Source organism: Corvus brachyrhynchos, unplaced genomic scaffold (assembly GCF_000691975.1).
Source record: "Corvus brachyrhynchos isolate BGI_N302 unplaced genomic scaffold, ASM69197v1 scaffold26, whole genome shotgun sequence".
In the NCBI taxonomy this organism is placed as follows: domain Eukaryota; kingdom Metazoa; phylum Chordata; class Aves; order Passeriformes; family Corvidae; genus Corvus; species Corvus brachyrhynchos.
In genome coordinates, this window is record NW_008239324.1 from 4,688,324 (window position 1) to 4,705,222 (window position 16,899).

The following is a 16,899-nucleotide window of genomic DNA, read 5'->3' on the forward strand; positions in this document are numbered from 1 at the left end:
CTGGTCTAGCCCTGAGTCCTAGAGGGGGAAAACTCAGTGTGCCAGCTCTAATGATCAGTGTGATGTCCATCCATGTGGGAAACTGTTCCCAGGGATTATTAGAATTGACAAATTGACTTTTGTCAATATTTCCATAACCGCTCACCCCAGTCTCTCAGCCAACCCTGGTGTCCCAAGGGCAGCCAGGTTTTGCAGCACCCTTGGAGAGCAGCTCAGGGGGAGATTTTAACAGAGTCTTGGGGTGTTCTCCTCTCTGTGCCTTTCTTCCCAGGGGAAGAGCAACTCTGCAGAGAAAATGCCAGCTAACCCTGGTGTGCATTCCCTGGCTCTAGGACCACTGGGCACAGATATTTAGAAGAAATAGGTGGCAGCACAGAAAGAAAAGAGGGCTGTTGAGGAGAGCAAAGACTAATTACAGTCACTAATAATAAGTGACAGGAATAGGGCCCATGGGTGGGTGGCAAGCCAATGTGGGGTGTTTGGCCTGCCAGCAGCCACTGGGTGACAAGTGACTCTTGCATGCAGGAGGTGAAGGAGCGGCTGCTGTGTCACGCTTTGGTGGGGAAAGAGAAAGCAAAGAAAAAGATAATGCAAGTGAATGTCACCTGCGAGTTCATTTGCCCTGTTGTGCAAATGTCTTCCAGAGCAATCACTTTCCGTGTGGAGAAGGTAAGTTTCTGGATTGCATCTTGGCATTTAAAGATATGACTGTTAAATTGGCTGGAAGTAAATAGAGATGTATGCACTTCTGGGGTTGAAAAATGTGAAATGCATCAGAAGGGGAAGGAGGTCTATGGCTACTTGAGGTTGTTTTCCCTTGTCTCCTGTTTCTGTAGAAACCCAGTGATGTCCTGACGCTGCAGTACAAGCCTCTGTCTTTAAAAAACATCTGCTCCCTTCCACTCAGCATTGTACTGGACTTGGAGCAGCCGTTCCTAATCTGTGATGTGAACCAGCAGCCCCTCCCTGCAGACTCCAAGGTGGGTATCTGTGGGCTCATTCTGTGGGGTTTGAAGAGGAGGGATGTGGTGTTGAGAGGTCTGTTGAGAGGTCCTCGAGTTGAGAAGTTTATTCTGTAGTGTCAGCAGTGGATTGACCTGAGCTGCATCAGCAGAGCTGCTGAAAGAAGCAAAATCTTACCTGAATTGGTAACATCCATGCTGGCTCTAAGACACGAGGAGAAGGGAAGAAGATCGGGGAAAGCCATGCAGTAAAGGTGTCTCCTGGAAAGCATCCCAGCTCTCCAGCAGCCATCCCCTTGTATTGCTGCTGAGCACAGAAACGTGAGCCTGACAGGACCTCGGGCCAGAGCGTGGTGCCTGCAGTCAGACCCCCACTGTAAAGAAATGAGGGTGAACTGAGAAGCCCAGGCTGGGGTCACACTTTGAACATTTACTGTTTCCTGCTGTCAGACTGGGACTTGATCACAAAGGTGATTAATGTTCTTCATCTCCTTGCAGCCCATGGTGCTGGATGTAGGGGAGGAACTTCATTTCTGCATCCAGTTTAACCCAGCTTATGAGAACGATTTGAACAGCCAGGTAGCAGAGAGGGCACTCAGGGTGTCCTTCATGGAGCATCCTCATGAGGAGCACATTGCTGTTCGGGGAGAAGTCCACTTCCCAAATCTCCGTCTCCAGGCCAAGGCCCTGGACTTTGGCTGCGTCATGTATGACACTAAACAAGTACTGTACATGGAGATGACCAACTGCAGCCCACTTCCTGCCCTGTACCACTGGTCTTTCCAGACAGACAGCCAGGTGAACAACATAAGGTAGGTGCACCTTTGCCCTCTGCTTAAAGCTCTTCTTCCTGGTGTCCTGTTTGTACTTTGCAAAGACCAAGGCTGTTTGCCTGGGATTTGACAAAATGTTCTTGAATTTTCCTTGTGGAAATAACACTGCCCAGCCATGATCAGGCTGGCAGTTCAGGGAATAGGTGATCTCCACCAGTTTGACACCAGACTGGAAACAATGTCCTCCAGCCAAACTGGGCTTGTAAGACATTCCCAACACTTTTCACGTAGCCTGTAACCTGGAGTCCTGATTTATTTCTGGAGCTACAAAGCCATGCTTAGGCACTTGGACAAGCGGATCTATGTGACCTCTTTTCCCTCCTTGCCAACCTGATTTGTGGTGCTTTCCTACAAAGCACCTACACAGAACATGGTGCTGCTGTTCCAATCTCTTACTGCTGCTTTGCTGTATGTCCCATAGTAGTTTCCCCTGGGAAGTAAAGCTGCTTTCTCTGTGGCTGAGGCAAAGACCACCTTTAACACCTGTTAAACCACCCTCACCTTCCCAGAGCAGCTCTTTGTTTGACAGAGATCAGCAGGGTCTGCAGCTTTAGGAACAGCTGCATCTGTTGGGGGGAGCACACATCTGAACACCCCTGGAAGCAGGGCCCATCCAGGGCTGGGCTGTGCTTCCCAAGCCCCAGAGCAATCCTGCACTCATACTGGGGCACATCTATGAACGCATTTCTGGCAGTTCCTCCTGCTGTGACCTCTCTGCAGAGTGCAGAAGTCTGGGCTGGGCACTTTTCATGACAGCAGCAAATGGTTTTTCCATAATGCCCCAGAAACCAAGCCAAGTTAACCACTGGGCACTGAAGTGCTGCTGTTATCAAGAACGGAGCTCATCTAGAAACAGCTTCCTTTAGGGAATTGGGATTAGCTCAAAGGGAATGACCTCAATAGCTCTGAGGAGAGTTGTGTTTGACTGTGTGGGGAACACTTGCAGCCTGGCACGGTGTCAGGCAGGCACGGCTTGAGTGTGTCCCCAGCGTGGCATTAGAAACACAAGCAGAGCACCTGCTGTGATTTAAAGCAGGGAATGTGACCTGAGTTACCTGGGAGTGTTGGAAAATAATAACTTCCCCCTAACCCTCCCAACAATGTTGGGGAAACACTCCACATAAACACCTGGGAGAGCTGCAGAGCTTCTGGCGTTGGCCTTGAGGGGGACGAGGAAGGGTTGACGCTTTCAGACGGGTGCCAGGGGGGCTGTGCTGGCTCATCACTGGCCAGATCTGCCCCTTTGTGCTTCAGTCACACTTTTTTGCAGTTTATCTCTTTTCCTTTCCTGCTGTGCTTTTTGCCTCCCCATGAGGTCTTCATCTCTGTTCTCTGTAGTTCCTCACTGCAAGCAGTTACCATCTGCAAGCCCAGCATCATCCCTGGGCTGTGCTGAGCATGGACCTGCTCCAGTCTGCTTTGGCAGTGGCTGTTACTGAGCTCACCACACCAGCACCCAGCCACGGGCCACATCCCGATGAGGAGCTGCTCTTTCAGGCATCCCTCTCTCCCGCTACAGGGCCATGATCATAGTTATGTTATTTTCCAGGTTCCTCCCGTCACCACCTACATTCAAACCCCAGTCATCAAAGAAGGAGCAAGTGTTTCCAAGGAGACACTCCAAGACTGAAGGTGTGGAGGAGCCAACCGAAGCCCCGGAAGCAATGCAGGATCCTGCTTGGGAGAATCCTGCCCAGCAGCCAGCAAATGCAGAGGGCTCCCTGGAAGCAGAGGTAGATTTTCTTGCACATCTACCACTTGCATTGCCTCCCCAGCTTGCCACCAAAAAATCACGCTCGTGCCGACCTCCCTTTTTGCTGCCCTGCTGTCCTGTGCCCTGAGAGTGGGCTGGGCAGCAGGGCCAGTCGCTGGACATGAGGTGTGTGGGGAGGGAGAAAGAGGATAGTTTTGCTTGGAGAAGCTCACTCAGATCCTGCAGACCTATGCTGAGTTTGGGATTTTTTTGGCTTAGTTTCTTTACGATGTCAAATGAGGTCTTTATCTGCATCATGATGAGAAGACTTCCAGCTTCCTTCGTGTGTCAAGCTGTGACGAGCCCTGATCTCCATGTACCCCCTTCCCAAGCCAGCTCGAGCGCTCACACCTCTGCCTTCACCCGACAGCTGCTATTGCAGTGACAGCCCCAGAGCTGTCTTTTATAGAGCAAGACCTTGCAAAGTGACTGTCTCTTCCTCCAAGCAAGGAAAAAGGCCTTTGCTCTGCCAGCTTGCCTGGTGAACATCAGCACTCTGGAGTGGAAAGTGGGTCCTTGTTCTGCATTATGTGGAACAGAGGCTGCTCATGGGGAAATACGACGAAAGGAAGCAGAACAGTTTCTCAAAGTGTCAATGTTGGCATTAAGTTTAAGGAGAGGGGTTGTACCTGCTCACACACAACACCGTTCTGAATCAGGAGAAACAAAGCCCTATAGATGCAATGAATAGTGTGGCCAAATGTTTTCAGATAGAAGTATAAAATCATCTTTATTTCCTGGTTGTTGTCATGTATGCACAAGTAAACCAGGGAAATTCAAGTGGTCATCCTAGAGTCCTGGAATGGTTTGGCTTGGAAGAGACCTTCAGAAATTGTGTAGTTCCAGCCCTCCCTGCCTGAGTGCTGGGGGCACCCAGTTCCCTTGTGCAAGTTTGATGTAGGAAGTGCAGATGGAGCCCAGGTATCATCTGTAGGTGGGCTTGTACCCACACTCAATTGCTGGCATGGACATTTTCATACTTGATTTGTGCCCAGGTCCCTTCTCAGCCGCTCCTGGTGTGGTGAGGTGGTGGAGCCTGCAGCAGAGTGATCTTGCTCAGACCAGCCAGCTGCTCACTGCAGCCCGTGGTGCTTGTTTTCCAGGAGCTGTCATCCACTGCTGTGGAGCCTCAGAAGCTGGTGAGGATGAGGGGATTGAGTCAATTCACAGCAGTGGAGCACCTCAACTTGGGAATGCAGGAGGTAAGTGGGAATCTGTCTCACTTCCATGTTTCCAGTGTGGAAGGTGGTTGTGTAGCCCCCACTCCCACTGGTGGCCCTCAGCATAGCCCACAGAGGGGCCTCGCATCCCTCCAAGCCCATCACAAAGCTCTGCTGAAGCAGCTGGTCACTGGAGAGGCCATGTGGGACATCTTGTAGGGCTGCCCCAGGACATTCCCTGTGCAGCACTTGTGGAAGGCATTGCTCCCATTTACCTCATCAGGTGGTTGACAGGAAAGTTTGGTAGGAACTTTTGCTGTAGCAGCTTGAGAAAGCAGCACGTAGATCAGAGAGAGAGGGAAAAGCCTCAGAAGTCAGATGAGCTGGGCTAGAGTCCTTCCCCCAGCTCCACGGGGCTCCCGCCTCAGAGTCTCCTGTTTTTCTGAAGGCAGCGAGAAGTGTTTCTAAAGGCAAGTTCTGCAGCAGAGAGAATTTCTTGCTGCCGGGAAACACTCCAGTTTACTTTAATGTAGTGATACAAATTGGTAAGTGATGATGGGAGAAGACTTTCCCCATGGTCCCTCTACTGGTCAGTGGCATGGACACAGGATGAGAACTGGGTGATTCTGGCTGTGTTTGGGGAGTAGGCCCCTCCAGAGCTGACTGTACTTTCCCCCAAGCCACAGCTGCTCTTCTGCATGCATTTCCACGCTCAGCACCTCCATCTCTCCTCCCCTCCCTCCAGGTTTTCAATGTCCAGCCACTGTGGGGTGTGCTGCCGCCAGGCCAGAGCGAGCTGGTCACCTTCAGCTTCTTTGGCCACGCCAACATCGTCGCCCGTGTCACGGCGCTCTGCCACGTGGAGGGGGGCCCCACCTACGAGGTGGCGCTGGCCGGGGCGGCTTCATGCCCCAGCTACCAGCTGGACATGGAGGAGATCGACTGGGGGCTGCAGGTACTGCACACTTCTCCTGGCACAGCTCCTTGGCTTGGAATCACAGCCAGCGGGTTCCTGCCCACCTCGATGCCAGGCTCTGTCCCCTTCTCAGCTCCTCTGTTGGCTCTGGGGCTTAGAATACAGCCTTTGAGGGATATGTCCAGCATCCAAGCTGGTTTAAAACGGCCATCTCCATCCCTCCCCTCCCCCCCGGCCGAGGGACATAACACCCTCCTCTTCAAGGCACCTAACACTGCCTCCTGGGGAAGGCAGGGCCCCAGTGAAGATGTCCAGAGGGGTGTGTCCCTGAGACATCCCTCCACTGCTCTGCTCCTAAAGCTTGAGCTTCAAGGAAATGCTCTTGTCTAATGCTCTCTTAATCCACAAAATAATCCAGGGAGGAAGTTGGGCTTTCAGTCACTGTAGCTGAAGAGAATGTCCCAGAATAATCCCCACTTTACTTCTTTTCAGTTAAAAGCCCACAGATACTTCCAGCTGCTGGCCCTGTCTGTGTTGCCCTATGTGTCTCTCTTGTCACCAATATTTCTTGCCAATATTTGCATGCAGGTGCCTTTTCTTCTGGAATGCCTCAGTGCCACCTCCTTTGTTTCCCCTGGCTGTTGGTGACCCCTCAGAGTGCAGAGGACCTGTGTCCTCTGGTTCATTTATTACTGGCCCTTGCATGGTTTTACCACCCCTCTGTAGCTGCATTGTTGCATTGTGGCTGTTTGCTTTCAACCCCATGGAAGAGGAAGGAGCTTCCCAGCATCAGGCCTTTATCTATAACTTCCCACTCCTCTATCCTCTCTCCAGGTATTTAACCAAGTCCTCAAAGCAGAGGTCACCCTGCGGAACACCGGGGTGGTTGAATTCACCTACGTGGTGCCAAACAGCAGCACCGGCACTGCAGCAAACCCTCTGCCTGGTGTGCCCGTGGTCGTGCCCACCACAGTGAGTAGCACAAGTATTTGGCTCTGGCCTTGTATCAGGTAGCCCAGGAGAGGGTTAAAGGAAAAAAGCAGGAAAAAGAAGGAAAAAAAGCGGGGGGTGGCGGGGGGTGAAACACCAAACCCAGCCCTGAGAGATAGGGCTGTGAGCAATTGCTGCTGGGGGCAGAGAGATCAAGTAAGTGCTCACCTAAGGGACTCCCCCATGGCCTTGGCTGGCAGGTACCACTGGCCAGAGGCACGAGTGCTGGGCTCTCTGGCTGATACTGGAGTTGGGTGCTGCTGACTTTACTGAGGGTCACCTTATTCCTTGTCCCTGCCTCCCCACTGCCAGCACTAAGCAGCATTTACATAATCCTTGCTTGGGCCTGAAAATGCTTTGCCAGAAATTGTCACAGCCTCTGTACTGGTTCCTCCCTCCTCCAGCTTTGCTTCTCTGCAGCAGCTTTGTGGGGCAGTGAGGGGGCCAGGGAGGAGTGGGGCTGAAAGACCAAGGAGAAGAGTTTGCAGCATCCCACCATCCTAGCTTCTCAGTCCTGCCTGGATGTCTCGGAGCTTTGGCAGCATTCCTGTCTTTGGCCCTCTTTGGAGTGGGCAGAGGAAGCCAAATGGCTTTCTCACTGTTTCATGCCTGTCTCGTCCAAGGGATGACACGCTGGTGCCCTCTTCCTGCGAGCACCCGCAGACACAGCTCTGCGTGGGCCCCGCACTCAGTTGCTGGAGCAGCATCCAGGTGCTGGCAGCTTGGCCGGGCTCCCTTTGGCTGCAGCCTTGTTTTGTGCCGGAGGAACTCGGGAGAGCGAGTGGCAGGGTTTGTCCTGCTCAGCTGCTTCTCCCTGCAGTGCCAACAGGAATGGGGAGCCGAGGGCCCCGCCCAGTGTACTGGGGCGAGCCAAGGAAAGCTGCAGCTGCGTCCTGTCACCCAGAGCCGTGTTTTCCTTCAGCCTCGCTGGTGTGAGCCCAGCCTGGGGCTTGGACAGCATTTCTGGAAGCCCAAAGAGGAGGATGGCCCTTCCTGCCATCACTCTCATCCCCAGATCCCATCCTAGTCTCTGCTCCTGCATTTCCAGAGACGTATGTCTGCAAGAAGCCATGGGTCAGGATGCGCTTGGTGGAACTGCAGGGGCAGAAGGTGTTTTTGTTGGGATCAATAATAAGGGGTCAGGCCCTTCGACACCAGCCTGGAATTGCTGATGTGCTGTGACAGGGCCTGCTGGCCCTCCTGAGAGTGCAGGTGCTTCACTCCTCTTCCACAGAGCCTGGCAAAAGAGCTTTTATTTATTGAGCATGGCCCTTGCTGGCAGAGGGCAAATGCCGTGAGCAGCAGAGCTGTGTTCACATCAGGCTGTGCTGGGGCTGCAGCCTTTCGAGCCCTCAGGAGGACACACTGCACCCCAGGGTTGGAGGTGCAAGCTTTTGGGCACAAGGAAGTTAGAAAGTGATGTGGTCTGATATTTTCTTCTAGATAAGAACCTGTCTTCTAAGCCTGTCTGTCCCCTGATCCATCCCCATCAAACCTTCTTTGATGCATTCCCTTTCTCCTCTCCCGTCCCTTGCAGGGTTCCATTGCGCCTGGCAAAGAGCAAGTGTTGAAAGTCTATTACCTGCCAGGAAGGCCAAGAGTCTTCTGCACGACTTTCCAGGTTCAAGTGGGTTGTCTGGAACCAGCAGAAATCCGCCTGAAAGGAGAGGGGGCCTTCCCTGTGATTACCATGGACCTACCCTGGATGTTGAAAGGTCAGCACTGCCTGTCTCCTTCCAGGAAGATCCCCTGTTTTTTCCTGTACCATAGCGCATTGGGCAGCTCACACCCATGTCCACCAAGACTGGAGGTTGCAGGGCTGCCAGACCAACACTTGACCTCTCTGGTTGCTTCCTGAGTCTTGAGCAGTTGAGCCCATTTGGGCTTTCTCCCAGGAACCATCCTGCAGATCTTGCCAGCATATTGTTGGAGGCCTGGAAAGATGATGGCTATGCAGAAAAGCTCAGGGAAGCTGTAAGAGAGGCTGGCAGGGCTTTTGGCAGGGTTGGATTTGCTTGACATTGCAGGGGATGAGATGCTCCTCTGTGAGGTGGAAGATAAGTGAGAGTGAACATGAGGACTCAGAGAGGAGCAGCAGCATCCACTTTTCATAGATGGCTTGAGGGGTTTGTTTCTGGGAGAGGCCAGTATTGGGGAAGTGGGACTTCCTATCTTAAATGGGATTGGCAATGTACCCACGCTTCTATTTGTGGATAATTTTTCCTTCAGGAAATAAAAAATATGAGAAGATACTGAAAGAGATAAGACACAACATGGAAATACCCGTAAAGGGCAGCGAACCATCTATTCTGAACCTGGAACAATGCACGGATGACTCTGATGCCAAGAAGGAGCAGTGTTCACTTTCTGTAGAGGACTCGGAGGAGGGTTTGTTTCTGGGAGAGGCCAGTGTTGGGGAAATGGAACTTCCCAACTTAAACGGGATTGGCAATGTGCCTAGCCTTCTATTTAAGGATAATTTTTTTCTTCAGAAAGTGAAGAGATACTGCAAGAGGAAGAAGAAAACCTGGAGGAAGAAGGACAGAGAAGTGAATCATATTATCTGTGGTCATCTGCAGTCATGGAGTCGCCCATGGAGTCGTCCCAGAAGTCATCCAGGAAGTTGTCCATGAAATCATTGATGGAGTCATTGATGGAGCCATCCATGGAGTCATTTATGAAGTCATTCATGGAGCCACCCATGGAGTCCTCCCCAGAGTCATACAAGGATGAGTCTGGCACCATTGTAAGAACAGCTGCTCCCCCATTTGGCAGATGCCAACTTCCCCATGTCACTTGAGCCCCTTGCACCCCATAGTAGCTTTCTGGTGCCCTGCTGGCACTTGAGACCTCCCTGCCCATACCTGGCCACGACCATGTGTCTGCTCAGCATTGCCCCAGGGGCTGCCCCTCTGGTCATGATCCCTCATGGAGATGCACTAACTTCCCAGTTACCCCAGGGAGGGATCCTGAAGGCCATGCTCAAGGGATGGAAGGAGAAGCAGGTAATCTCTGGGAAGCTGGCTGTTCCCAACCCAAGCCCTGCAAGGTTTACAGACCTTAACAGCAGCAGCTTGACTGTGCCATGGGATTGTGTTGGCAGTGCTTTTTTCCAAACTGCTTTGGCACTGGCTGAGGGCAGGCAAGTATTTGGAGCTCTGGAAGGTTCTTGGCTTGTCTGTGTGTCTGGCCAGATCAGCTTTGCTAACGGTGGCTGGGCAGGCAAAGATGCTGGAGTTACTTCCCTGGAGATGAGGTCCTGGCTAAGAGAGCAGGCGGTGTCACAGACACTGAGCAGCCAGACAGGAGCACCCCATCTCCCCTCTCAACAAGAGCAGGGTGGGATCCTTCTATCAGATGCAAACCTTGGGGAAGACCTTTGCTAACCATACACTGTCTTTTCTTTTGTCAGTGGGAGACTTGGGTGCAGATGGAGATAGAGAAGAAGCTGATAGAGGATCGTGTTCTGGAGCTGGAGAGAGCTGTCGCCTCCTGTGGCCCGAAGGACAGGGTCTTTAATAAGCAGATGCGCCAGAGTCTTGTCAAGTGAGTAGGGACTCCTGTCCCCACTTCCAGGTGCCCTGTGGGTAACACTCAGCAGTGCCCTCTGCTCCTGGGAGCTCCTTGTGTCTGCAGAGCTGGGAATGGCTGGGGACTTCAGAAAGGGTCTGGTCCTGCTGGCTGTGACATGCTCTCTGTGAGCAGCTGAGTGCCCTCCCTTCCCCACCATCATGCTGAACTTGGGACTGCTCAGCTTCCCACAAGTGTGGGGCTCTGTTCCTAGAGCTGTGGGGGTCCAGTGCAGACCATCAAGCCCTTACAGAGGCAGCACAGACACCGTCCCAGCACCGACACCTGACAACTCCAAGCTGCTATCTTGGTTCCAACTAACAGAGCACACTGAGCAAGAGGTCGACAAACCCTTGGAAACCCTAAGTCAGGTAGCTTGCATGCTGGTGAGGTGGCAGGTCTTACCTAGGTAATTTTCTCTGTGCTCCTTCATAATGCAGCACAGGCACAGGAGGTTCTACTTCAGGAAGAAGATGCTCTGCAAAACAGTTCATTCATGTGCTTTCCTGAGTTGGATTGCTCTGGGAAAGGACCTTCCTGTGAATTTTGCCAGTATTGATTATTACATTTATTGATGCTGCTTTGGTGGCAATGCTGGTTGCAGAGCAGGTAAATCTTGTACAGGCAAATCTTATTCCTAGGCCCCAAAGCAATTTCAGGCTCAGGCTGTACACCAGGCTAAGCAGTTTCACTGAGACCACTGGTGGCCCAGTGTCCTCACCTCTACTGGATTTTCATAGCAGGGGAGCTGTGACCAGTGTCCATTTTAAACTAATTTTATTTTCAGGTATCACTGGTAGCTAATAAAACCTAGGACCTGCACTCCCTGTGATTTCTCAGTCATTGCCAGGTGGTCAGGCCTTGAGTTTCATAAGCTTGAGTTGAATTTTTACAGCACTGAATCCAGAATTATCCACTTTATTTGTATCTTCCATCCACTTGAAGATGTAGCCAGGCTGTGGTTTAAGGACTGTCCTTACTCCTTCTTCCAGCATTGAGCTGTCAGAGTACATCCTGAGGATGGGCAAGGTCCCTCTCAATGAATCTGTAAGTCATACTGTGACCATCAGCAACCCCGGGCTGCTGCCAGTGTCCTTTCAGGCCGATGGAAGTGTCCTGCAGCACACAGGTAAGAGTGCTGGAGAGACTTCCTGTGGGCATGAAGAGGCTGTCTTGAGCAGATTAGCTTAAGCTACTAAACATGGGGCAGGGTTTTGAGTGTTTTCCTCCTGGGGCCCCTGCTGGGAGCTTCAGAGCCTGAATTCTCCTGGCCAGCCATGCCCAAGGACCTGGCCTGCCTGCAATTGCCTTAATGCTTCAGTGTAGGGGCCAGATGGGCTCATCACCCTGGTCACCTCTCAGCATCTTCTGCCCTTCGCTCCCATGAGCATCAAGCACAGAGTTTTTGGGCACTCTGTGAACTTGTGTTGCAAACTCGTGGGATCTGTTGTGATTTGGAAGTGCTTTGTTTAGAGTTCACACTGTCACAGCGCTTGTGTTAAGCCTTTATTGAGAAAATAGACTGTGATATCCTCTGGTGGATCAAAAGAGGCTTCCAAAAGAGGCCTTGAGGCAAGGCTGCACTTCCATCAAACAGTGGCTCACTGTGTCTAAGGGGAGCTCAGGTGTCTCCCCTAAGTTGTTGTCACAGAAACAGCACAGCATGGGGGGATCTTAATTGGAAATTCTCCTTTGTAGAGCTCTGTGCAACCTTCACTGAGGTGCCTAATGAAGGAATTGCTGGTGCTCCTCAGCTGATCTGTTTTGGTTTTACCATCCAAGGTGGACCTTGGATGCTGGCTGTGAAAGCCCTTTGTCTTTGAGTGGTGGGTGACAAGGGAAAAACAGCAGAAGCATCTCCAGAAATGCAGAAGGGTCTTTCCCAGAGATGCCAGCCAGGACACCTGTATGACCTTAACGTGCTTGTGACACATTTCCTCTTGCTTGTGTATCTCAGCTGCTTTATTTTCATCCGTTCAAGGTTTCAGCGTGGACCTGGACCACGTGCAGGGCCTGACATACTGCCACTCCCACAAATTTGAAGTGCACTTTAATAGTGCCAACCTGCCACTGGGAGAAGTGGATGTGCTCCTGCCCATCAAGGTACCACAGCTTTTTGGGCTAGCACAGTAGCAGATGTCACCTGGACTCCCAGCTGAATCCTCTGTCCTTCTCTAGGTAGCAGGAGGCTGCACAGTTCACATCCATTTCTATGCCACTGTGATTGACACCTTCTCCACCAAATGCAAATTACCCAGAAAGAGACAGAAGAGCAATGACAGCAAGATCTTGAGGAGCTCCAAAAGGTCTTTTGACTTTTCTTTGTTAAGGTGATGATACAGTTGGGGTCTCTCGGTTTCAGCAGAAGCCAAGGACTCTTAGTGCACCCAAAAATCAAATCCTGTGGCTCCTACTCAAAGATGCTTTGGTTGGAGAGCTTTGGTTGCTGCCCCAGGGATGAGGAATGCTCACTTCAGCAATAACATCCTTGCATCAATCAGTTGCACGATTTTTCCAGTCGGGAAAGGGAGGTGTTTACAGTGGCCTGGCAGAGAGCTGTATTGCTGAGCAGAGAAAAGGGGTTTTGCTCACAGGCTGGTGTCCAACATCTCTCCAGGGCCTCTTCAGCTGAGGGGGTTCCCCAGCATCATGCTGGGTCTGGGAGGGTTGTTCCTACTTGGGAAACTGGAGGAGCAGTAGCTGTGCTCCCTCTCAAAGCTGCCTTTACTTGTGGCCACCCCACCCTCCGTACTTTGAGCTCTCAGATAGATACTGCCATAATCAGGTGATAAGATTTCTGAGCCACTTTCTGAACTTGGAGAGCTTGTGGTGTGTTCTCTCTTGTGACTGAGAGAGATTTGTATTTAAGTGTTTATACCTATAAAGTAAATAGAGTATTCAGAGTCAGTAAAGGGTCAAGCACCAGCCAACTCTTCTTCACTTGCTGGGTAAATAGCAGGAAGGGCAACTGAACTGGTGACCTTCCTGATTTCCAAATGGCCTTATTTAGGGTAGCCCTCATTTACTTTCCTCGTTGGTGTATGATTCCATGAAGCATTTTCCTCGTGTTCTGGAATACAGAGGTTAAGCAGGAAAAACTGCTATTTTTTTAAAAAACTTTGCCTATTTCCATACCTGTGTGATTGAAATGACATGGTTTCTTCTCCAGTGGTACTGCCAACCTTGCAAGTTCATCTGAGGATAAAGAACCTGAATCTTCCATATATTCCTCAAAAGACAAACCTTGAAAAGTTCAGTCCTGAAGTTCTTTCTGAAACTGGTAATGTCTTTATGAAGAAGTTTTCTTACACTAAGCCAGTGAATGCTTTTACATGTGATCACATGGAATTTCACTTACTCTGAAGGACTCAATGAATGAAGAAGCTTAACTGAGTGATAAGAACCTGGAGGACTGGCATCAGCACCCCTCATTTACCAATAAAGCAGAGAAAATAATGTCAAATGCAAAGAAATCCGTGAACGCTGAGCTCTGTACCCAGGCATGGTGCAAATTTCATGAGATCCTGTGCAGTTTTTCTCTTCTCCCCAAAGAAGCTCTTCAGGACGGAGAACTGAATTCTGTCCACCTCTGTGAAGCACCTGGAGCTTTTATAGCCAGCCTTAACCACTACTTGAAGTCCCACCATGTCCCTTGCCATTGGAATTGGGTAGCTAATACTCTAAACCCGTATCATGAAGCCAATGACACCCTTATGATGATCATGGATGACCGTCTGATAGCAAATACGTTACCGTGGTGGTACTTTGGCCCAGGTAACACTGGGGATTGTGGCAGACTCGTAGAGAGAAGATTCATGGTCAGGTGTGAGATGGATGACACTGATTATGTGGATAATTATGACTAAACTTGTTGCTAATACAGTATCTAATTATTGTCAATGCAGTATAAAATATAAGCAGGTCTAAAGGGTTTTAATATAAGCAGGTTTGGCTAGAAATGTAGAGGTTTAGAGTCTTTGGCACTGCAGAACTCACACTGACAAAGTAACAAAGCACCTCTGGAGCCACTTCAGGATTTTATCTCCAGACGTGACTGGATCTTAGTTGGATCTGCACTCAGAGGCACCAGGAAGCCTGGTGGGGCATGCAAGGAGCTCAAGTGGCACAGGGGGAGGGTGGCACGTGCCTTTCAACACTTGTTCCTTGCCAGGCACAATGGAACCCTGCAGGGGATGGGAGAAGAGGGAGGGAATGAACCAAAGAAGCTTTGATGGGGGATGGCTCAGGGGACAGACAGGCTGAGAAGACAGGTTCTCATCTAGAAGAAAACATCAGCCCACATCACCTTCGAACTTCCTTGTGCCCAAAAGCTCGAGCCTCTGAGCCCAGGGTGCAGCGTGTCCTCCTGAGGACTCACAAGCCCCAGCACAGCCTGCTGTGAGCACAGCTCTGCTGCTAACAGGACTTGCCCTCTGCCAGCAAGAGCCATGTTGAGCAAATAAAAGCTCTTTTGCCAGATGCTTTGTAAAAAAATCTCATTTGACTATATTATTTGCCTTGTTTTTATAAGATTACACAACATTGTACTTGGCATAGTTGGCAGGATGCCAAAAGAGTTTTGGGGAGTCAGGGCTGTGCCCCTTCTCCTTTAGGGATGGAATGGGTGAAGGAGAAGGGATTGGACGTGGAGGAGGTGATAGAGAGACGCAGCAGTGCCGCTGCGGCAGAAGAGGAGATGGTAAAGAGAGCGCGTGTGCCACCTTGGGAGCGTGCCTGGTACAGGCACAGGCACATTGCGATGATTCCAGAAGACTGGAAGTAGAGAAACAGCTAGAAACAGGTGTCATAAAACAACTAACAGGGAAGGAGAGCAAATATGTTTATTGGAATGAAGGATTAAAATAAAGCTGTCACCAAAAAAAAAAAAAAAAAAAAAAGATTATCCGCTTCTGGATGGTGACAGCAGCTGTGGATCCAGAGGGCAGGTATGGGGATATGTGGGGAGCTTCTGATGAAGTTCTGAAGGATTAGGGGAGTTAGAGGAAAGAAGCATGTGGCCCCTTATTTAAAAAGGTCTGTAGGTCCACGTGGCCAATATTGCCTCTACCACTGTACACCCAACGCCAGGGATGGGGCTGGAACTTGGTGCACTACAACCTAAACTTTTGTGTAGCCCAGGGGAAACAGAAACTGAGTGTTTGTGGAGAGTCTCTGTACTAAGGGGAGATCAGATCGTGGGAAGTGACAAAGAATTGTGTGGGTTTGGGGGTCCTGGAATGGGTTCGAGTGATGGGCCAGCAGGTGTGGTTTAGGTGAATTAAGAACCAGCAAAGGTGTCAGGGCAGTGGTCACAGTACCAAGGCTGCCAGAGTTCAGAAGTGTTTGGACAGTGCCCTCAGGCACATGGTGTGATTGTTGGGGCTGTCCTGTGCAGGGCCAGGAGCTGGACTCAATGATCCTTGTGGGTCCGTTCCAATGGAGGATAAACTCTGATAAAGGCAGACATTTTTCCTCATGCACACTTTCTCACATTTCCTGGTAAATTAAGGAAGTGAGCAACCACACCTCAGGGAATTAAGAGGTTAATTCTGTAGGAAGGCACCTTATTATGATAACAAAAAACCCTGTGCTGCTGCTCAGTGCAAACATTCTTCTTCTCTTTCAACCCTGCACCTTTCTGTATTCTAATCCAGCCTGTACCCTTGCAATATTTTTCTTCTACCAGTTTTGACTATTTTTGGTTGTCACATTTCTGTGTATTTTCAAATGTCAGCCCTAGAAGGGGACTTGAAGAATGTTTATTTTAAATTGCTTTTATGATTCTAAGGGAAAACCTTAAGGTCATAACAATTCCTCTAGAGATTAATAGTGACTCCCTTTTTGGGTTCTGTTCCTATTTCTTGTGTGTGGGGGGGGGGGGGGGGGGTTGGGGTTTTTTTGGTTGTTTTGTTGGGGGCTTTTTTTAGGTTTTTAAAAGTTTTTATGTAATAATATGATAGCCTTTGGCCCAGAGGGTTAATAATTTTATTTAAGATGATGTATTCTTGCCCAGCATCCCTGAGCTGCAGAGCTCAAGCACTAAACAAGTCATGTGTTCCCTAAGTAGCCCATAGCCAGCATTGTAGTTAGTACAAGATCACCTACCAGTTCAGCTTTCCAGTTACACAAGAAATCTAGGAATGTAACTCTGTCCACAGCCCATTTAGCCATGTAATCCAAAATCCTGCCAACTCCTGTACCTTTATGAGTCCTCTCTGCTGCTGCTCCAGGGAATATGGGAGGGCTCCAGTGAGACCCAAACCATGCTTTTAGACCATTTACCTATTCACAAGTATTTATTTGAAGGCGTTTTTCTACCACCCCACACCTTCTTTGATAACTTTTCACTGCAATCAAGCCAAGCAATTTTTTAACAAATTGTCAGTGTAAATCCTTTATGGGGGGAACTAAAATTAACTTCAGGACCTGCAGTGTTGGCTGTGGCTGACCACCTACGTCCCCACTCAGGGCCACGGGTCCTGCTCTGTCCCAGAGGGTACAACCCTGTCCCAGAGGGGTGCAGTCCCTTCCCAAAGGGGTACACCTCTCCCCCAAAGGAATACAGCCCTATCCCAAAGGGATACAATCCTCTCCCAAAGGGATACAGCGCTGTCCCCGTTACTCCCCAAGGACCCCTCCCCGCTCCGCTCCCCCACGATCCCACAATGCTCCGGGGCGCCGCCGCGGGGCCAGCGGCGCGCGGGCCCCTTCCCTC

At 50.4% G+C, this 16,899-nt stretch overlaps 1 protein-coding gene across 1 annotated transcript; it reads left to right on the forward strand.

Annotated features, from left to right (window-relative positions):
- Nucleotides 1-238: 238 nt before the first annotated feature.
- Nucleotides 239-14,745, forward strand: LOC108448328 (hydrocephalus-inducing protein-like). The gene is made up of 15 exons (XM_017740899.1): nt 239-669; nt 837-980; nt 1,461-1,774; nt 3,345-3,528; nt 4,652-4,750; nt 5,454-5,663; nt 6,459-6,596; nt 8,152-8,329; nt 8,844-9,002; nt 9,107-9,360; nt 10,027-10,160; nt 11,177-11,313; nt 12,166-12,287; nt 12,363-12,490; nt 13,354-14,745. The coding sequence occupies exons 1-15, from the start codon at nt 469-471 to the stop codon at nt 13,430-13,432; spliced, it is 2,481 nt and encodes an 826-aa protein (XP_017596388.1). The 5' UTR covers nt 239-468; the 3' UTR covers nt 13,433-14,745.
- Nucleotides 14,746-16,899: the final 2,154 nt, after the last annotated feature.